Below are 23,193 nucleotides of genomic sequence, written 5' to 3'. Positions count from 1 at the left end.
AGGCGTTCGACGCATGCACAGTTTTGAGCAATCTCTCGCCACGAGTTACAACCCATGTAAATATATTTGTATTCTATCATGCTAGAGTTGTATAAATGAGGGTACTTTCTAACCTCCTTGCACAATCTGTCAACTATGTAGGCCTCCATTGTCACTGTAGCTTGCATGCGTTCCGGTCTGTTCTGGTTATGCAGGTTTTCTTTGACTACCTTGTGAATCAACCGCCCCAGTGCACGATGCCACCTTGTGGATAAATTAATTATTGCAACAACAAAAAAAAATTAAATCTGCATGTGCGACATGACGAAATTAGTGCCACGCGCACTGTAAGCTGACCCTCACGTAAATAGTGAAGTATACTTTGGGCAGGGTTGCCAGGTTTTCACAACAAAACCCACCCAACTGCTACTCAAAACTATCCCAAAACTAGACCAATCGCATTTCGCTGTCCACGGTAAAAAAAACGTGTTCTGGGGGTAAAATCCATGTTTTTGGAGGGGTCCCCTGGTAAAATTCGCAATCCATGGGCTAAATATCATGTTATTTGGGGTTGCTTCAACCAGCGGACATGAAAAACAAAAAAAAAAGTAGCCCAGTTCTGCAGGAAAACCGTAGGCTTGGCAACACTAACTTTGGGCTTAAGTGGCATGAAATTCCCAAAACATGCTGTAAGCGGTTGACCAATCACAACACACTGGTCCAGCTGACCAATCAGAGCACACTGCGCTTTTCAGAAGGAGGGGCTTCATAGAGACAGGAGCTAAACAGTGTGTTATTGACAGACTAGGAAGAGAGGTGCTGCAACAATGTAAAATGTAAAACTTGCTTTGAACATTCAAGCATAAAAAAACATTCTAGTAAACCACAAAAACAAAATCAAGACTTTGTAAAAGGGCATAATAGGTCCTCTTTAACAATTTTTTTAAAATATGCTGTGCACAATAACAATAAATAAAAACAGACAGATAGATTCAATATTGAACAAATTCAAAGATTCACTTCTCTACAATGAATCAAATTCCTCCACCAACAGCAAAATCTCATTGCTCTAAAATCCCTTTCCACAACCATATATTAAACATGAAACTTGTCCTAAATGGCTGTGATTGTTGCATCATGCATTTTCACTTTCAGTGGGGACAGAAAAATTACGGTGGAAATGTGTCACGTCTGGTTTGGGCAGAGACTTAGGGTGTTTTTTTTAAATATGGCAAAACAAATTTGACAGCTAGGCATCTAAAAGACCACTGCTCAACACACACCGTAATAAACAACGAACACGCATACTGTATGCTTCTGTGACATCCGTTATGATAATGACTCCGCTAATAGCATAGGATGCTGCTCTATATTGGCACAATAGCACTATTGATAATGCAGCCATTCTTGAGAAAATGTTCCCTGCCAATAGCCTGCCAGCAGCAGTCATTGTCTCATTGAGAAATGACATTCACATGACAAAAGCTGAAGAAAGAAAGGACGTTTATTGATAGAGGGCCATATGGGAGGAATAACAGTAAATATGGAACTACTTGCTCTGGATAAGATGTCCAAAATCTTACAATGTTTGAAATTTTATACGTAAAATATTCATCCCTGCCGCCTCTCCCTGCACTGAACGCCTGCAGTCGGGTTTGAGATTAGCCAGCTGTCATAGCCCAGACACAGCCACTGTGACAAGGTGCTGACGCTGCCCGTGGTGACATACTCCATCTACGCCTTGGGCTCCAACAACCTGCTCTTCAGGATGATGTTCACAGAGCATAACAAAGCGTAAAGCATCATCAAATCAAACTCATCCTTTGGGATTCAAAAGTGGCAAGAATCCATGTTCGGCTTGTGTCATTTTTGGCAGAATTTATGCATCTAATTGTTTTTTTAATCTACAAGAAGCTTCTGTGATAAACAATTTCTACAAAATCTCAGCATACTGCAGAGGCGAAAATCTCTGGATTGAAGATCTTTCTCCAGTGCTGAGGTAAATCGGGGTTGAGTTAAAAACCCTTTCAGCATGAAACTCAAATTTTTCATGGTCTCAACCAAAAAGTGGAACAAGTAAAGCAAACGGCTTCGCTCTCTCTTCATCTCTCCCTCTCTCTCATCCTGCGAGAGCACCTGCTAGAGAGCTTCTGTGTTTCCCAGCTGTACATCAGAAGGGTTTCTATTACATTTGTAGAGAAATTGCCCCCATCTCACTTTATTCTCTGAGTTTTATTGCTCAAATTGTAGCATACCTCTACACAGAAGGTTAGACCCAAGTGTGGGTGTTACCTTAAGGCTAACGTGTGTTACTGCACCACAGAGACGTCCACCACATGCTGTCAAAGATGTGCGCATACCCACACACAATGTGCTCAGCGTGAGAAAGAGTTGACTTGACCTGAACGTCCCGAAGCAATGAAATTCACACATGCACACACACAAATGGGGCACACACATGTTCTCATTGTCATTAATAAGCTGGACGGAGACACTCATGGGGTTTTACAGAGAGCCATATGTTCAAAAGGTGAATTCAGAAGTGCAAGTAAAGCCAAAAATAGTTGGATGCTGGTGAGAATCATGGGAAATGGAGGTGGTACTGTACCTGAGGGTTTTGGTGGTCATGTCAGCAGCCGTGATGCCGTGATAGATGAGCGTCTCGTTCCACACTGGATTCAGTGTGTTCTTTAAAGTCTTAGTGCGCAGTTTGTTTGCCTGAAAGAGAGAGGTAGAGTGTATAGAGAATGATAATGAATTTAATTTATAGACATACTGGGTCAAGACAAGTGTGCAAAAGAGCTGCTCACGCAAATTTTACGCTGGGTTTACAACAGCTGTGCATGCATATAAACTTGTTTTTGGCATCAGTCTAATGTTGATGAACACAGATTATTGAAAATGAGTGAGTGTGTGCACACAGTTAGTAATTAGCATAAGACACGCCCAATCCTTCTCCATATAAGGGCTATTGCACAAGCTCTCCTATGCAGCCATTGATCACTCTCCAAAAACATATCCTTACGCTCTCTAAAGATCTATTTCATAAATATCTATGAGCACAAACAGCAATATTTTCTGCCTTTTCATGCAGGATGCATCTCAGTCTGAGCTATCATGAGCTGTAAAGGCTTCTTCTGGAAAAAAACAGGGTGGGGAGCAGCAGCTTATATGCATTTAAAGACTCATGCATGAAAACAGCATGCTTTTCCTTCCACTCAAAAATGGGCATTTACAACACGGTATAATAAATGATCTGTGGGGTATTTTGAGCTGAAGCTTCACATACACTTTCTGGGGACACCAGATATATATTACTTCTTGTTAAAAAGGGGCATAATAGGTCCCCTTTAAGTTTTTTATGTCTTACCCTATTAGAAAATCTTTACTTTGTTTCTTGTTTTAAGTATAAATATTAAAAATGTAAGAAAAATAAAATTAATTCAAGATATATTCTCTGAAAACAAGAATTTATCTGGTTGTAATGATGTTTAGTTTTTACTGGAGCACAAGACAAAAATACTGATAAAGACAATAATTTTTGTCAATGCAGGTGAGGTGGAAAAACTTTCTCAAAACAATATTTCCATTAGAATGGAACCTTAATTTATCACCATATGCCCAGAGGAATGTTTTCACGACTTTCACTCAATGTCAGCATAGTGCAGCATCATGGGTTTATTACTGGGAAAATCCCCCTGGAGCAACATGGGGTTAAGTTCCTCGCTCAAGGGTACAATGGTATGGTCAAGCAACCCTGCGGGTAAAAGCCTGAGCCTTAACCACTACACCACATTACCCCTGTACATCTTAAATGAAGAAACTGAGCTCTAAACTCACCACTAAACCAGAAGCAATCATCCCCAAAATAAACATTCTTTCACATTTCACCACCTAAGAGCATTTGGGGGAAATAATTAACACCCCAAGCTCCATCTGTGCAGAAATTATCACTGCTGTATATAGCAGTTTCTCAATTTAAAGAATCTGTCAGAATTGGCTGCTCAGTCATGCTAGTTTTATGAAGTGGCTGGTGGTGTAATGGTTAGTTAGCAGTGTTTTGAAATCGCCCATCACTAGATATTGTTGAAAAGTCATTATTTTGGGTTTTTTTGGATGCACAAAAGGTATTCTCATCACTTTATAATATTAAGGTAGAACCACTGTACTCATATGAACTGTTTTAAAAATGTCTTTAGTACCTTTCTGGATCTTAAGAGGTTCAGTGACATTGCTGCCAATGGAGGCCTCACTGAGCCATTTGATTTCATCAAAATATCTTAATTTGTGTTCCGAAGAAGAACGAAGGTCTTACGGGTGTAGAACGACATGTGGGTGAGTAATAAATGACATAATTTTCATTTTTGGGTGAACTAACCCTTTAAGGCTCTGGGCTAGCAACTGAAAGGTCGGTTTGGTTCCTACAATTTGCAACCCACGATTCATCACCATTGTGTCTTTGAAAAAAGCACAATCCCAGGTTGCACTAGAGGATCCATGTTGATCTTGTACGAACATTAGAGATATTTATAAATACAGATTCGCACATAACTGCACACTAAACATCAAATATGTTCTGACTGGCTGTGATTTTGCACCACATTTTCATGTTCAGTGAGAACAGACAATTTTTTGTCACAGGAATCTCATCACATTGCACTGGGTTAGGACACAGAATGAGAATGGTTCATCACTACTCATTAGGGTGTGACAAGACGGGTATCTCACGAGACGAGACGAAACTCGAGATTGAGTTCAAGAGATGAGACGAGACAAGATTTTTACACACTATTTTTAAGAAATCCTCAATGGCGAAATACATGACTAGAAAAAATATTCTGCAGGTGTATTTGAAATATTTTAACTAATCATCTTGTAATGAATATCATTTCAGTTCTACTTTCTGAGTATGAATTATCATATGCAGTAAAAGACAACAATACTCAAGTACTGTAAAAGGTTTTGCTGCAAACTCAACTGACTGACTTCTCTTCTGTATGATTTCAGTCTCTTCAGACCTTACTGTACATGATTTATGAGCTTCTACAACTTTTGACCTCCTAACTGAACTCCTTTCCACAAACTGATCATAGAAATAAGAACAGTATAAATAAAAATGGTAACACTTTACAATAAGGTCTCATTTATTGACATTAATTAACCAACATCAACTAACAATGAGCAATATATGTGCTACAGTATTTATTAATCTTTGTTTAAGTTGATAAAAATAGTCATTCATTGTTAGTTCATGATAGTTCACAGTGCATTAACTAATGTTTACAAATGAAACCTTATTGTTTGTGCTTAATAAGATTAAGAGAAAACTGTTATTCATTTTTATGGTAACACTTTACATTAAGTACAACCATAATCACACTCTCTCAATATTCAAAGTGCAAATAAGACCAAATTTTGATTTGATACAGAGCTAAGAGATGGTTACAACTACACTGCCCAGCCTAAAAAAGCTTTCATATTGGAAGATATTTGCATTCATCAGGGAGCCGCTTTCAAAATGCGGGGTATTGAAATCGCGTTTGAATGCACCCTCGCGTTTACTTTCACTTTCGCGACCGCGCGTAACTGTAAATGTGGAGCGGAATTAAATGTTTTTTATTTAAATACAAAGCAAAACGACAGTGGGGGCGTAATGTAAACGTAACGGTGGCATATTCTTTCCTAATCATCCTAACACTCTGTCATGGCAATATCACGAGACTACTTTTCGCCTTGACGAGAAATCTCGTCACATTTTAATCTTGCGAGATCTCGTAACACCCCTACTACTCGTATATAAAACAATACAATAAATCTCAGTCTCAGTCTCAAAATACATAAATTATAAATATAAAAACAAACATGAATGAATGTAAATAACAAATAATTAAATATAATTACATAATACATAAAATGCATTATAATAAATAAAAAGGCATTTTGGATAAAAAAGATTTTCTCAATACATGTGTCACTAAAAATGTAATTTTGGACCATAAGTTTAACTAAAACAACAAAATTTCTGAAATTATATTTAAATACAGAATGGACAAAGAGAAACTTAGGAGGCAAAATGTTAGAGAAGTATCCAGCTGCATAGTTTGGCACAGTGGTGTCACATCTTTTTCAGTCCTGGCTGACTTTGTGGCCAAGGTGAGATAAGATGCAGAAAATAAAACCACTTTTTAGCTCCTTAGTTCTTTATGTAAGTGTGAGACTCAGGTGCAACTCAGCTGGTCTATCCAAATTTAGATATGTGAATGTGTCAGTGTTTCAGACATTATTTTTATCTGCAATAATTCAATAATAATAATAATAATAATAATAATTTACTACAAATACTTTTATAGAAGTTGGATTTAAAATCTACTTTGATCAAAAATCTAAGAGGGCTCATGCCCCCAGTTTGAACGGGCATGATGCATTTGGGTAGAGATGACAGTGGGAGAGATGAAGAGAGAGAGTCAGTCAGGGAGGACAGGAGAGGAAACATCATTTATCTCTTCTCCCTCAGGTGAAAGGCAGACATCTGCTCACCTACTTTGCAGAGGAGATAGAGGACAGGAGGCTTTCCCCAGCTCACCTCCTCTCTGTCTTACACACACACACACACACACAGACACACACACACACACACACAAACAAACACACACACACAAAATCATCACCCCTTCTGTGTCTTACCCTAAAATCTGCTCCCCCATAATCACAAACATACACTTGTTTACCTACAGTATCTCTGTATTTACTTTTAAATAGGACTAACCTAAACCCTAAAATAACCTTTTACATTTTTCATGATAGATAGATAGATAGATAGATAGATAAAATGATCGATAGAATGACAGACAGAATTGATAGATTAGGACAATCGATAGAACGCTGGACAGAACCATCAAACGACAGATAGACAGACAGACAGACAGACAGATAGACAGATAGATAGATAGATAGATAGATAGATAGATAGATAGATAATATCATGTGTTTATTTTCATTAATCATACATTAATCAAGTTAATTTATCTTTCTCCACATAGCATAATGCCCATGGAAATAATTTTAAATGCTTCCAAAAATTTCTCTTTTAATATTAAGCAAATTAGGTTGTATGTTTTGTATGTATTGTTTTAAGTTAAAAAAAGGTGTTTTGTTTAAATTTTGCCAGTTCAATTAAGTCAAAAATTCTGTAGTCATTTATGCACACCCCTATTGCTCCAAACATTCATGACTTTTTCTTGTAGAATAAAGTGTCAAAACTGCTCTTTTCCTTACAAACGAAAATGCATGATGATCACTGGCTGTCAAGGTCAGTTGAAATATTTTTGCGTAGTATGTTAAAAAACAACAACAGAGTCCCCCTTCACGCTACATAAAAACTGTACCACTGAACTCATCTTACACAAAGCACTACAAAGCAAGTTAAAAAAGTGTTTTCCCCCTTCAGTCATGTCATATCCAGCCTAGAGCACAGAGTGAGCCAGTACACCCTCAAAAATGATGCCGCTGCTTGTGGGGACGTTTGCTCCATAACGTAGGCCAAATCTGACCCACCTCCAGACACAAACAGACACAAACATCACCCCCTCTGTTTCTTCCCTAAAAATCTGCTCTCACCCCATACTCATGCACTTCAAATACCCTGACATGCACACTAAACTCCCCAAACTGGGCAATTACCCTCCAACAGCTCGTTTAGCAAATTAGTGTTAAATCAAAGAAACGCTCTGGCTGCGAAGACTCAAACACAATCTCCCAAATCGCAGACTCTTTCGCACGCTAGCTCTCCTGACAGAGCGAGTCCACGTCATTCATTGCCTGAAGAACATGTTGCTTCTCTGCATATTTCATTTCTCTCTCTCTCACTCTGTTCTACTCTCTGCACTGCTGCATTTGAAGCTGAAACCAGCCAAGCTTGGCTATCCTCTCTCTCGCCCCCTGAGGATGCTCGGCAAATGAATAAACACTTTAATTCCAACAGACATCAGCAAAAAATACATGTAACAATTCATTAAAACAGCACCAACTGAGCAAATAGCTACTGGGACTTGAAGGAGGAAGAGATGCATCACTCAAACCACAACTGATTTAATCGAAACGGATCTTACTGTGGAAGTACCATGGTACAGTAATGGCGTATCATTCAAATCAATTAAAAAAAATAAATCATATTGACCTTATTCCTGACTAGAATACTGCGTTTCAAATTATGGGTTGCACTTCCGGTTTGGGGAACTTCCATTCAAAAAGACTGAAACAAATCGTTTCAAATCATAAGGTTTCCCTACAAATAAAGCTTATCCGTCAGTTTGACTGAATGAGCTGTCAATGTTTCTCTCATGATTTATTTTCAGACATCATGAGAATAACATAATGCTTGGTATTTTAACATAACATGTTATAACAAGAATATCTATGGCAAAAGCTCTTTTCAGTCGCTGCTTTCTATCCTCGTGGTTATTTTCTTTTGCCCCTTTGCATACCGCTGTAATAGTATGAAAAAGGACAACATATACTGCACATTTGTGGTCTATTCTTCCGATATAATTTATGATATATCCCCATTAATATTTGATGCAAAAACTTGTGAAATTGAGATCCAGGCAGTAGATAAAGTTGGTGAAAAATTATTTATTCATTACAATTAAATTTCGCCTCACACGCAAGCTTTAATCGATAATGAAAAATACTTAGTAAAACCAAAAGGCAAGATAACCATCATAAAGGAGTAGTCAATAGTTAATAATAAATTTAGAGTATTGTAAAATTTAGAGTATTGTATATAATAGATGAAGATCAAAAAGGGCAATAATTAAGACATTATACATTTGCAGATGAGAGAGAGAAGCAGAAGACAAGGAGAGCAAAGGAGGGAAAAAGCTGAATTATCAACAGCTCAGTCCATATTATACCATAAGCATACAGGGAAATTCCCAACCCACACAAACTGATGTTTTTGTTCTAAACTGATGTTTTTGTTCTAAAAGAAAAGGTTAATTTCACCCATTACGTCATCCACTGGTCCAGTGTCAAAAAAATAGTTGTTTTATCCCCTATAGGGAATTTTGCAAATGTCAGCAGACATATTTTGATCAGATTCAAATTCAAATGATTAATTCTGCAGGCGTCCAATGTCTAACCACAAACGTGTCAGCATGACCTGGCTGTCACACTGGAACACTTGAAGAACAATTGAACATAGCAAGCATACTCGTAAATATAAAATAAAAATAACCATGAGGGTACAATAACAAGTAAATACTTGAAAATATGATAAGAATTAATATGTAAAGTATGAGTACATAAATATAGGAAATCAAAAGTGAAACTGATAAATCATAAGCCATAAACGATTAACATAAATATTTATAAAAGTGCATGAATATGAATATTGACCATTTCGGATGCATCAATATTTTACTGGAATGCACGAAGAATCTCTAATTTTTCTCCTCACGTCTCTTTCCTGGTTTGTTTTCACAGGTAACGTAAATACAATTTATTTTCTGTAAAAATGACGGAAATCACTTTGAAATAGTATCACGCAATGCTGAAGTTTATGAACATTTTTATTAAGGCAACGCATATGACATAATACAGATATATATATCACTATAGTTATATGTAACCCGTCCGTTATTGCTGTGGAAAGAATCGCGCTTTTTCATGGTCTGTTAAAAAGTACCTTGTTGATGCTTTTACACTTTAAATGTCCTTTCAGTGTTCGTTGGTTGAAGGGTGAGAAGAATAATGTCATCTCATTGTACCCAGTTTAAAAATAAAACGTATTATTGCGTTCATAGAGCGAGCCTTTCACTGACTGTTTACAACTTAACAGAAGTTAGTCCCATAATTCGCGCAAAGCCGCGTCATGGCGTTGGAATAGAGGGTATGCACGTGACGTCACCGTCGACCGTTACGACTGCGGTCACGTCCACTGAGTGGCAAAAGACTGAGCGGCAGAATTGGTTTTCAGCGTGAATGTCCCGAAAAACACACGAAACACATCCAAAACGGGAAAGAGCTTTGTGATTGACTGTACAAATAGCTTTGACACAAACCTTGAGGCATATATTTAAAGACCGCTGAAAGCTACAGAAAAAAAGAAGCAAATGGATCACTGTAATTCACAGAAACAACTTGACTTCAGCAGATAAACATGGATTTGCAGTAGGGCTGCACAATATATCGCATGAGATTGTCACGCGCATTTCGTCAGTAAAGCCGGTTCCCTGATTACCGCTAAATCGCCATCACCTGCTTTCAAATGGAGCAGCATTTAATAGACAGAGCCGTAGTTCACTGAAAAGACACGCAATATCGCGTTCATTATCGAAGGCGATTCATCTGCGATATGAACGCGGTATTGCGTGTCTTTTCAGTGATCTACGGCTCTGTCTATTAAATGCTGCTCCATTTGAAAGCAGGTGATGGCGATTTAGCGGTAATCAGGGAACCGGCTTTACTGACGAAATGCGCGTGACAATCTCATGCGATATATCGGTCAGCCCTAATTTGCAGTAATCATTTTGTGTCAAATTGTTGGATTTTGAGGTAAAATCATACCGTATATATTGTATTGTAATATATTATGTTGACAACTCATCAATTAAATATTTTCCATCTTATATTCTGCATAGCTAATTGGGTGTTTTTAAATAAACAACACTGACAAAAACTATACTATAAAACTATATATGTTTTAAGGCTGGACAATATGACGATCTAAAATTGATATAAGTGATTACGCGGATTTAGAGCTACCTATATTGTAGTTATATAAAATATTCACAGGCAGATTTGCTTTATGTGTCTCCCCGCCGTAGAAATCAGGCACATATAAATGTCAGGAAACACGATTCCTGGCTGCATGCAATATCCATGGATTAGGTTTATTTGACAAGTTGTAAGGAACACATTCAATTCCAACCTTTAGTGTAATTCGTCAGTTCAAAGGATCAGCATGTATTACGGATAGAAATCTTTTGTAACATTAAAAAGGTCTTTACTGTTACTTTTGATCAATTTAAAGTCACCATGAAATCAAAATTGGTCTTATTTTTTTATGGAATATTGCAGTATTTATTATAAATTATACATCGGTTCCTGTCCTTGATTCTGATTGGTCAATAGCTGTGTTTTATTCACAAACAAACATGGCTATGACTAGACTGGGTAAACCCAGCCTGATCTGCGATTTGATTTCGCCCGGCAAATCAGTCTGGAAACCCGTACATTCATTTCTGCTGCATCTGCTTTCGCTTCGCTCTGCAAAAGTACGTCACCCGGATCGTTGATCTGATTGGTTGAAGGACTATCCAATTGCGTGAATAATGCTCGTTGATCACGCCTCTTGTGCAGTAGGAAATACATAGCAAACTCCCCAGACCAATGTTCAATTTTAAATTGAGCTTGGTCTGGTGATAGCCAGACAAGGCTATGACCGCTTCACCCAACAGTTCTGTGTATCACTACACACAACACCCTTAGCAACCACTCTTAGCAACGTAAACTGTATGTTCTCAATTGATATTGTTCATTGAAGCTTACTGTATTATGTAGAAGAGTATTGTGAGAAAGAGATTGAGTGAGCGAGTTTATTACCTGCATTCAGATTTTGCATTTTTCTTTAGGTGAGTCTTATGTTCATAATAAAAAATCTGTTTAAATGTCCGATGTATTATCTTGTCCTTTTAACATTTAAGGGGTTTTCCCGTGACTGACAGCGCTAGTCAAAACATTTGTCAGTTGCGTCTTGTTCCGTGTTCACAACAATTCAGTCTTTTCAATTTAAAAGTCTTTGCTACTGACTGACACACTCATAAAGACAGTCTTTACCACCATCTAATGGCGTGAAAATGTAACTTCTGTTGCTGTTCAAGGTCAGGGACTATTTTTTCCGGCGGAAGGAAGACTTTTAGTGACAGTATACTTCATGAAAGTTGCATTGATACATATTTCTGGCTTTAATATTTGTATTGTGTGGTAACCGTTTTATAAAAGCAATAAGGCTAGTGCTGTATCGTGAATAAGTCACGGCTGAAGGGGTTGGAGGCACTCCGCTTCGCGCCTAACAATGCCCTTCAGCCATGACTTATTCACGATACAGCACAGCCTCGAGTACCTTATTGCTTACTTATTTATCTGTGCACATCATTTTTTTTTTTTAATTCATGTTCCTCATAATCTTTAATGAAAATAACTTCTCCTCCCTCTTGCAGCAAAATTTTTTATCTTCTCTGATGACGTGTTTAATGGCGCGAGGGCGGGACAACCTGTCACTCACGTGACATCACAGCAATAGCAAAACACAAGAATCCAAAGATCCAATCAATTCCCAATGGACAAAATCAAGTCCAGCCCCACATTTTTTCTTGTTCAAGAAACCGTTTCATTGACTCCGAACTTCACAGCTTAATTTCTATTTTGGAATAATGTGTATTGATGAATTATTCACAATAAGACTAGAAATGTGCATTAAGAAAGTAAACAGGGTTACTGTATTTTCACGTTGACTTTAAGCTTCAGTGATGTTCATTTGACTTAAAACTTGGTACTTTAAACAGTAAATACTGCGTTAGCCATAAAAACAAATAATTGGTTAATCACTCATGATCTGGTTTTGCCCTTCAAGCATTAATCAAATTGACAAAAAAAAGGCTAAATAACCCTGCTAGTTTTCCATCTATTTTCTCTCCAACTTCCTCACTCACATCTCATCTTCGCAACAGCATATGGTTTCACCTATCTCTCTCTCCTCCTGCCAAAATTGGTGCTATCGCATTTTATTCTAAATATTTCATCCTCATCTTCCACTTCTTTCATCCCCCTTTTCTCTCTCTCTTTCCTCCCTCCATCTGGCCCAGAGCAGTGAGATTCCCAGAGCAGCAGCTTGGGAGAGTGTGTGTGACTCAGATATCTCATTCTCCATGCTGTGTGATGATGACACACACACACTCGACTAAGAAGGGGCCACTCTCCAGCCCCACAATCTCTCCCTCCCTCTCGCTTTTTTTTTTCCTTCTGCTTCCTGCACTTTTTATGGGATGCTGATGGAGTCCCTGCACGAGAGGAAGTTCGTTAAAGGGATAGTTCATTCAAAAATGATTCACCACTATTTCGTCCTATAGCTGTGTGACTTTCTTCTGTGGAACATAAAAGGAGCCGTTTTGGTGAATGTTCAGAATGCTGTTTTTCATCTAACATTTTATTTATTTCTTATTTTTTCATTTACTTAAAACACTTTAGTTTTAGGGGGCTTTCACACTGGGCATGTTTGCTGCTTTCCGAGTCCGAACGCAATTGTTCCTGGCAACCCCTGCATCGCTGGTCTGGTTTCACACCAGGGGCAGAGATAGGGGTGGTCGTGGACACCAATGACCTAAGCTTGACCACCCCATTCACAATTGCCATTTCTGTCTCTTTTTTTTCTCAAGAACCAAGTTTATTTAGACATAGAACTGTCTGAACTGCGCACACACCAAATTCACCTTAGTACCTGGCGCAAGTCAAACAAGAGCGGAAAAAGCAGGTGCCGAGGGAGCTCCAACAGTTGGGTTAATACAACATGATAAAATAAGGAGATGGTTAAAGACTTTGCATGCATGTATGCATTTGTTATACTGTATATGCATCATATTTAAGAACATATCTCTAAAATCTATAGACAAAAATATGCTGTAATGTGAGATCAATGTAAGACAATTTGATATGTAATTTTAATCTGTAATTTAATGCACAAATAAATGCAAGCACTGCACTGTGCCAATTTTGTGTTAGCTGGAAAAGTACAAATGGAAATGGATCACATTTAAATGTGCATAAAATTATTAATTTTACATTATGGTATTTATGTGCTGCCAGCTGCTGCCCTTATCATTCACATTCTTGGAAATTAGGATTCAAAAGAGAACATATTGAGGACATATTTTCCTTCATACTGAATTCAATTTCGCTATGATAGAATTGTTGCAATTAATTTATCTTGACAACTAGTAGAATGTTAAACATTAAATATTTAATTTTCAGTTGCAAGGTTTTAAAGACTTTACAGTCTAACTAAGAATTGTTGAAGAACTGACTGAGCTTCTTTTCTATTAATATGCCTGGAGGTGAGGAATGAGACAATTCACCCAGCAGGCCTATTACTTAATCTATTCCACAACTTTCTCAATTACAACTAAGTACAGTTATTTGTATTCACTTGTGTTGTGGGCACTAAAACAGACCAGTACTTTAACAGACTGCTTTCTAGCCCCTGCCTGCCATGAAAATATCCTGGCTCTGCCACTGTTTCACACTCAATTTGATTCTGTCAAACTAATGACATTGTCATCGGCTAAAATGTATGCCCAGGTTACTTCCTGAACAAGTACGCACCAGGTTGCACCAGTCCAAGTTGTTTTCACATTCACAGCTCCAGTGCAACCGAACTCAGATCACCTCATACAGGTAGTCTTGGGTTCGGTATCCCGGTGGGCTCCAGATCCGCATGACAGCTTTCACAATACCAATTTTTCATGTGAACCGTGCCCCATTTCAAACTAAACTGCCACTGTGAAAGGACCCTTAGTTAACAGAAATGCGTCAAGCTCTCTTAAAGGGGACCTATTATGCCCCTTTTCACAAGATGTAATATAAGTCTCTGGTGTCCCCAGAATAGGTCTATGAAATTTCAGCTCAAAATACCCCACAGATCATTTATCATTGCTTGTCAAAAACTTGCCCCTATTTGGGTGTGAGCAAAAACATGCCATTTTTGTGTGTCCCTTTAAATGCAAATGAGCTGCCTGCTTTCCAAAAGACTGCGGAGCTATAACAGCTCACGCTTCGGTTGCTCAACAACAACAAAGCTGGACAATCTCATGCAGCCGAAATGATGATTGTCAGTAACGTGCTGAGCCTTACATTGTTCAAACCGGAGTCGGACACTGATGGAGAGACTCAGGAAGAAGTTACAACTTTTAGAATGCAACTGGACGTTTCTGAATGGTTAGTGGATAAATTTATGTAGTTGCTGTGGAGTTTATTCAACTCATCGAATAGCATGTGCAGTCATGTTGATCTTTTGTGCAAAACCACTATAAATAGCGTACCTGTTTTCCAAACAGAGCCATACACACCAGGCTAACGTTTATGATTACTATCAAATGCTGTGAATGGTCTAAAATATCGCTCTGACAGAAATGCTCCTTTTTTAGCAATCAAGCTTTCCAGGGTCTACTATCCAAGCTAACGAGACTCTAAATAGTCTTTGTCTTTTTCACGTTTGCTGGGTTGGTAGAGGCACCGGGGACGCGATTATAGGTCTTAAACATGGAAAAAGTTAGATTTTCATGATATGTCCCCTTTAAACATCATAAAAGAAGTGAAGTGTAGCCAAGTATGGTGTCCCATACTCTGAATTTGTGCTCAGTATTTCACCCATCCAAGTGCACACACAGGGCAGTGAGTCTTGAACACGCACACTGTGAACACACACCAGAGCAGTGGGCAGCCTTTTGCCCGGGGAGTGATTGGGGGTTAGGTGCTTGCTCCAGGGCACCTCAGTTGTGGGTAATGAGTTCATTCACTCCCCCACCTATTTCCCCCATTTCCTGCCGGTACTGAGACTTGAATCCCACAACCTTTGGATTACAAGTCTGACTCTCTAACCATTAGGCCACAACTGCTAATGGTTCTAAATTCTAAATTCTAAAATTCTAAATTCTTTTGCACTATATTCCACTACATATTTACGAGAGGAACAGACTGAAATTTAAGACATGACTACAGAAAATCTTGCTAAGCAGTCATGGTCACCATTCACTTTCATTGTATGGATAAAACAGATCTTTTCATCTTCCAAAGAAAAAGGAAAGTCATACGGCAAGACACGAGGATGAGTAAAGGACAAATTGTTCAGGAACTTTTCCTTTAATAGATCGCATGTGGATGCATATGAAACCATGAAGCGTGTAAAAGGACAAAAGGAGAGCTCTTTTAATGCCTGCACACCCACATACTAATATGAGTGTGTACGTCTGAGGGGTGTGCGAACGCATACACGTCCATCAACTCTGACTCGCACACCTTTTAAAAGCCCAGAGGTGTCTGTATAATCCTCGCGGTCGATATTTACCAGGCTGGCGCATGGAAGCATACGCAAGATGTGACGCTTCTCGCTTTCTCTTTCCCTCTCGTACATATACGCCACTCTGTTGACGTGAGTCGTGTAACAATCTGTGCTGTTTCCATGACAACCACCTGCTGCTGTCCCCCCTCATCTGTCTCTCTCTTTTTTCCATCCCTCCCTCCCATCCTGCACTCAACACTGTGTTGGTATTCCAAGGTCAAAGTGGGTCATGTGGCGATAGACAGAGAGATAGCAGCAGAGATTTGGCCGAGAGCACGGGAGGATGGAGAAGAGTAAAAAACCGCTGGAGAGAAGACAGGTCGCTTCTGGCTTCCCCTGTCTCAGCCTGTCCTCCTTTGAACAGATTACATGCCTTCGTTACATGCAGAGGAAATGAAAGAGAGAATAATTCAGTGCTGAAGCGCTCACTGAATCCACCCGTTTCCACCACACGTTCTCCGCATGAACAGCTTCAGTGCTCACGGGCAGCCCTGCCAGCGATGCATGCACACATAACGCCTGTGTGTTTTGTGCAATGAACGTGTTGACGTGTGTGTGTGTGCGTGTCAGGGATTCACAACTTGTGCTGATGGTGCTGCGAGAGTTGAACCATGCTGTGTGCGTGTGAGAAGGTTGCAGTGACCTTGCTTGCTCCAGGCAGGAGGTGGAGTTTCACATATGGATCAGCCAGTCCATTGGAGTCCATGGCCTTCAGTCCCTGTGGGCACAAACAAACACACAAAAGCACATAGACTTCATGTCACATAAGATGTGCGCACATGTCCTGATGGGCTAAGAGGTTGATAGATCACATCCTTCCAGTAATATGCACACTTTAGGGTGCACGGTTCTCTGTCTGGACCAGAGGCGAATCCTCGAACATGTGTGACATTAGAGTCAAGACTGTTTAACGTAACAGGTTTTTTGCTTATGCGTTTGTTTTTTGCTGAAGATAAACCATGAAATAAAATGTTTTATTTTCATTTGGCACATTATATGCAAGTACATTTTGTGTTTAGTAAATTCACCGTTTAAATACTAGTGGTATAGACATACTCATTAAAGACAGTGTTTTATTGGACAATATTTTGCAAATGGTTGCAATGAGTCATCAATAATAAAAAACATATACGTATATGTATATATATATATATATATATATATATATATATATATATACAGTCAAACCAAAATGTATTCAGATACCTTGAACATTTCATTGGTAATAAAAAATGGTAATAAAATATGACAAGATCTCGGAGTTAAAATGTGTCAGAAAAAAATTAATCTTAATTATGTCAGATAACACTTAAGCAAAACATGGTCAGGTCAAAGTGTCTGAATAATTTTTGGTCCCAAATTTTTATCAGTTTTACTCGTAGTCCATTGTATGAAGAATTTTTGGGTATAATATGCCACAGTTCACTTTATAGTTCATTTATGTAAGTGAGGATAGCAAAATAGTGTCCTGGACCCACTAGTAAAAATATATCAAAAATATAAAAAATGTCTGAATAATTTTTGGTCTGACTATATATATATATATATATATATATATATATATATATATATATATACATATACACACATATATATATATATATATATATATATATATATACACACACACACACACACACACACACACACACACACACACACATACACATTTATCTGACATAATTTTTTCTGACACAGTTTAACTCTGAGATCTTGTCATATTTTATTATCATTTTTTTAAACTATATTGAATAAACTATTAGTGAATTAAATGTTCAAGGTGGTTTGACTGTATATATATATACATATATACATATATATATATATATATATATATATATATATATATATATATATATATATATATATATATATATATATTATTAGCATATTAAAAAAAAGATTTGTACAACTTGTAAATATTTCAAATTTACAATGTATCCTAGCAAAGCTAATAGACAGGGACTAAAAGCCACAAAACATCAATTTTGCAAAAGGGTTTCTTCAACTTTAGGCAATTTTATGTTCCAGTGGTTGATTTAAACTTTTTTTTCTTTTTGTTTTATTATTTATTATTCTCCTCTTGTCCCAGACCAAGACTAAAAATATACATTATTACATTTTACAACCTCTGCATTATAAACTAAAATATGTGAAATAATCTTTTTTTAAATTAAATTATGACTGCCCCTCAGTTTCCAATTAATTTTAACCACAATAAACACTTTCAAAAGCACTTGTTTGTGCTGTGAAGAAAAAGTAAGTTAAATATCCTTTGTGATCAGAATATTTTTATTGTATGTCATTTCCAATCAAGCTATAATTTTCTCAAATGATGCGAAACGTACAAAAATATAATTTATAATGCCATAGCAAGAATTTTATTTATTTTGTAATTTTATTTAAAAAAATGTTTAAAATGTCATTTCCACCATCAAAAATTATTAAAAACATACATTACTTGAGATGTGGTAAAAATGTTCAGTAGTTTTGGAAGAAAATAACAAAAATGTCAACTTTCAGACATTATTTAGAGAACGAGCGAGAGTGTGGATAATGTGCTTTAAGAAAGTTTATTTTCAAAAGTGCACAAGCCCAAAAATGCGTAAAGTTGAACAAACACCCAGTAGTGTTTGTGTGTGTGTGTAAACCTACCTTGGCCTTGTGGATGGTGCAGTGCAAGCAGTTATTTTCTTGGTCAAATAGCAGGCTGAACTCCAGAGTTCCCAGGTAGGCTGAAAGAAACAAATGAATAACTTAATGTTTTGCTCGCACATTAGCAAAAATAGCAGCCAATAATAACCCGAACGACTTAGCTGGGAATCAGTCTTGCCTGTAACGACCTAATCAGGGCTGTGCACATACAGAGGGCTTGTAGTGTTTATGCACCATTACAGAGACTAATGAACTATTTAACACTCCGATCGCGTACCTCGGTTATCACACACACTCGCGCCAATCCGGCCAACACCACACAAAGCAATCAATACTGAACAGTGTGAGATGCAGGTCCAGGCCGATGGGAAGTGCTCATGCCTCATTGGCTGCTTACTGGTGAATAAAATCAGTCAATCAAACAAAGGGAATCTAAAACAAGAAATGTTAATGGATTCATGTATGTGGGGAGTTGTGTAATAGAGATGCATGCTCTTAGAGTATGCAAAAAAAAAGAAAGTGATTGGGCTGATATGATCTAGTGGTTAAAGGTTTGGGCTTGTAATGACACAGGTTGTAGGTTCGAAGCCCACAAGGACTCCTCCGTGTACTATTACCACGGTGTCCTTGAGAAAAGCACTTAACCCTCAGGTCGTTCCAGAGGGATGTCTGTAGCTTTGTGAAAAATGCATCTGCAAAATGATTACTTAGAAGAAGAGCGGAGCGTAAAATACACGTGCTGAGGGATACAAACGTGAAACAGTCACTAGCCACGAGGCAAACTCACTGTCATCGTCATCTGAGTCGACGAACTCTCCATTCTCCTCTTGCTCTCTCTCCCTCTTGCGGTCTTTCTCTCCGTCCACGTCTCCGTCCTTGTCTTTGTCCTTTAGAATCTGCTTCTCCCGGGGTGGAAGGGGGGTGATGGGGAAGTCGTGGAAACGAGGGAAGAAGTCTGAGATCTGTGGGATGGGGAGGATGGGGCCGGGGCACACATTGATGGCAAAATGCTCCTGCATAGAGATCTTCACCGGGGAGGGAGGGGGAGGCACAGCGGGGCTAGGGGGACCCGCGGCGGAGGGAGGGGTGGAGGGAGAGAGGGAGGAAGAGGAGGATGGAGGCAGGGGGAGATGGGAGGAAGGGTTGCTAGGGGGGAAATGGGAATGGGGCGGAGGCGGTTTGGAGACGCTCATCGGGACCACTGGAAAGAACTGTGGAGATTATGAAAGATAGAGAACTTTTGAAATAACATAACTTTTTTTATAATTAAAAACCAAGTTATAACTGTTTAATGCAAAACAATAAATAAATAAAAAATACAAAATTACATTATATTATTTTTATATATATATATATATATATATATATATATATATATATATATAAAATATTGGAATAAAAACAATATAACACTGGCCCATTTTACGATCTTGTACATCCTTCCCATTCCAAAAACAGCACATTTTAAATTTATTTTATTGGGTATTTTTTTCTCTATACGTCTTATAAAAATACATAAACATCCTTAAAAACAGATCCTTAAAACTTACTTGAGAAGCAAAATTATTTGTTTTAAGGTAAATTTTCTTTAGTTAATTTTTTCATTTTTTTTGTTTTACATTTAAGTATTTACTTTTTTGTTTAACCATCAGCAAATCATTTTTCTTGTTTTCAGAATAATTTAAATCAGATTAAGTAAGTTTTATGCTTAAAGCATAAAGAATAATTGGTTAAGAAAAATAAAACCTAAAAAAAAAAAAAAAAAAAAAAAAATTAAACAATTAAAAATAAATGAATTAATGAGGCAAAAATGATTAATTCCTATCTTCCCTTAAAAAGAATGTAAAAAATAAATTAGAAAATGTAAAATGACCGAAAAATGGTTAATTTCCCTCTTCCCTTAAAATAAATGTAAATTAAACACTTAAAAATAAAATGAAGCAAATATATATATATATATATATATATATATATATATATACAAAAACAAATGTACAGGTTTGGAAAGACATGAGGGTGAGTAAATAATATTTTGGTGAACTATGTCATAAATTCAAAATATGCTCTCTTATCTTAAACAATTCCAACCAATTTTGTGGTGCCAATTTTTGTCCTAAGCAAAACTGAAATTAAACATTATTTGATGTTACACAAGTGAAACAGAAGAATGCCCCAAAGCCCCTGATCCAGACAGATAAAGATGTGTGACAGTCTTTCTGCTGATAATATCTTTCATTACCAGTAATGCGGCTGTTTTGATTACAATACTTCCCTAAGGACAGAGATATAGTGTGTGTTTCATACGAGTCCTCTTCAGTGCGATCTATCTCTGTCTCGCACATTCTCTTTCAACCTGTTTTTCACATCTTTCCCTGTAGTTCATAAGATTCTTGTCTCCTGAACTAGACTGTCTAACAAGCCAAAAATAGAGTAAGTGAGATAAAATGGCACTGTTATGAGTCAAAAAAAAGTTTTTTTTTCATTCTGTTTTCAGTGCGAGTGCTGGTAATGCCACGCTAATGAATGTTATTTTAAAATATCGAACACAATGCACTACACAGTTTTACTTTGCCTCTTCAATTATTTGACCAAAACTGAAGAGCACAAATGATCAATAACATTTGTGCTTTGCACATACAGATGTGTAGCAAGACAGTTATTTTATCACAGTGAGGCTAGTAAGATACAAAAACACTGTCACGTGCACACAAAGCCTGTCAGGCTGCATAACATACACATGTTGGCAAGCACAGAGACACATCATTTTCAGAGTTAAGCAGAAGTGCAGACAAACGGTCCACAATGACTTATATATACACAGAAATGTGTTCAAATGTATACTCACAATAAATTACACCTGCAGGCAACATGCATTCACTAGCACACACGCAGATGTGTGCATGTGCATGTGGACACAGACACACACACACACTAACAGGTGGTCAAGCTGATACGCATTATCAAGTGGACAAAAACAAAGGCATTCAGGCACATATTCACACATACACACTCACCCAATGACAGTCTTCATCTGTTCCAGCACTCCATCTTGTCTCCACTCATGGTCTCTCTCACACACACTGAAGAGAAACCACCGTCGCTTTGTATCAATATATCCTCGTTCTCTGTCCTCCTCTCACACTCTCCCTCCCTCTCACTACTCTCTCTCTCTCTCGCGCGCGCTCGCGCGCGCCTCGGTTGTGACGTTTTCGTTAAATTCTCTGCGCACCGCGTTCACTGATCTGTCACTCTCACAGCACTGCTGAGATTTAACAATGAGAGAGCGCGCGCTGAGAAGAGAGGGAGAAGCGGAGGATGTATGAAAAAGAGAAAAGGCATAGTGAGTTTGTAAAAAGATAAGATGAAGAAATAACTGCAGAGAAGTTACAGAACACCGGGGTTAGCTGTCACAGGTTTCTACTCCAGTGAATGTTTTCTGAAGTCACTTTCTGTATACCCATATTACCTTAAAGGAATAGTTAAACGGACATTTTATATTCTGATATTATTTACTCACCACCGTTGTTCTAAATCTGTATGACTTTCTTTTATTATATGTCTTGTGTTTCATAAATGAAGGTGAATAAGGACTGAAGCTGTCAAGCTCCAAAATTGTCACTATTAACATAACACAAAAGCAGTCCACCAGACTCATGCCTCATGTCAGAAGCCTTATGACAGCTCTGTTTAAGTAACAGACTGAAATATATGTTATTTGCCGAAAATTCTGCACCAGCTCTTCTGTGGCGTTCATGTGAAAAGTAGCAAGGTTTGATACAAAATCGAGTCATTCTTTTGATTCAAATCTTTTCGGTGAATTGGTTGACCCAGTTCAGAAAGTAGGACTAAATGATTTGTTTCGAACGAATCACTTCTCGAGTTGAACTTGCCATTAAATGTTCAACAAAATTTACTTAAAGCAATTATGAAACACCAAATAATTAATGTTAATGTTTGCCTTTGTGATTTTATTGTGTTCACTTGTTTAACAACAACACCTTAACATATTATTATAAGAAATGATTATAGCCTATTATCATAGAAATAATTATATTATTTATTATTATACATTTTAGCTTGCAGGATAAAATTCACAGATATAATTTTAGATAAACTAGGTGGTTGTAACCAATAGATAAAAAAAAAAAAAAATCACCGCTAGAGAAAACACACATTTTTGTACAGTAATTGAACTAATCCATGTGAAAATGTAATATTATTAATCATAAACCCAATATACATATCACCTAATTGTGCTTCTCTTTGTTATATCCACAAAGAAGAAAAAACGTTTAGTCAGGAAAAAAGTATCTATTCTAACAGAAAAAAAAAAAACTGCACAAAAACCACCATCATCAAAACTTTGCTGCTGCACTGACTATGGAAACAATGAAAAAAAATGCATCATGGGAGCATGTACGTGACCAGTTGGTGCTGAGATATAC

The 23,193-nt window shown here is 37.6% G+C and overlaps 1 protein-coding gene across 1 annotated transcript in view; it reads right to left on the bottom strand.

The window, feature by feature from the left end:
- Positions 1 to 22,040, bottom strand: part of doc2d (double C2-like domains, delta) — a 52,211-nt gene extending 30,171 nt beyond the window's left edge. Inside the window, exons 1-5 of the mRNA XM_048211428.1 lie at positions 21,763 to 22,040; positions 19,536 to 19,959; positions 18,749 to 18,828; positions 16,737 to 16,811; positions 2,588 to 2,697 (exon numbers count right to left, since the gene is read on the bottom strand). Of these exons, the coding sequence (XP_048067385.1) occupies positions 2,588 to 2,697; positions 16,737 to 16,811; positions 18,749 to 18,828; positions 19,536 to 19,941 (671 nt within the window). The 5' untranslated portion in view covers positions 19,942 to 19,959; positions 21,763 to 22,040. The remainder of the gene's footprint in view (positions 1 to 2,587; positions 2,698 to 16,736; positions 16,812 to 18,748; positions 18,829 to 19,535; positions 19,960 to 21,762) is intronic.
- Between the last annotated feature and the right edge of the window lie 1,153 nt (positions 22,041 to 23,193).

This window comes from Megalobrama amblycephala, linkage group LG12 (assembly GCF_018812025.1).
Source record: "Megalobrama amblycephala isolate DHTTF-2021 linkage group LG12, ASM1881202v1, whole genome shotgun sequence".
Classification (NCBI taxonomy): Eukaryota; Metazoa; Chordata; class Actinopteri; order Cypriniformes; family Xenocyprididae; genus Megalobrama; species Megalobrama amblycephala.
This window is presented reverse-complemented; position numbering and strand designations above follow the sequence as displayed.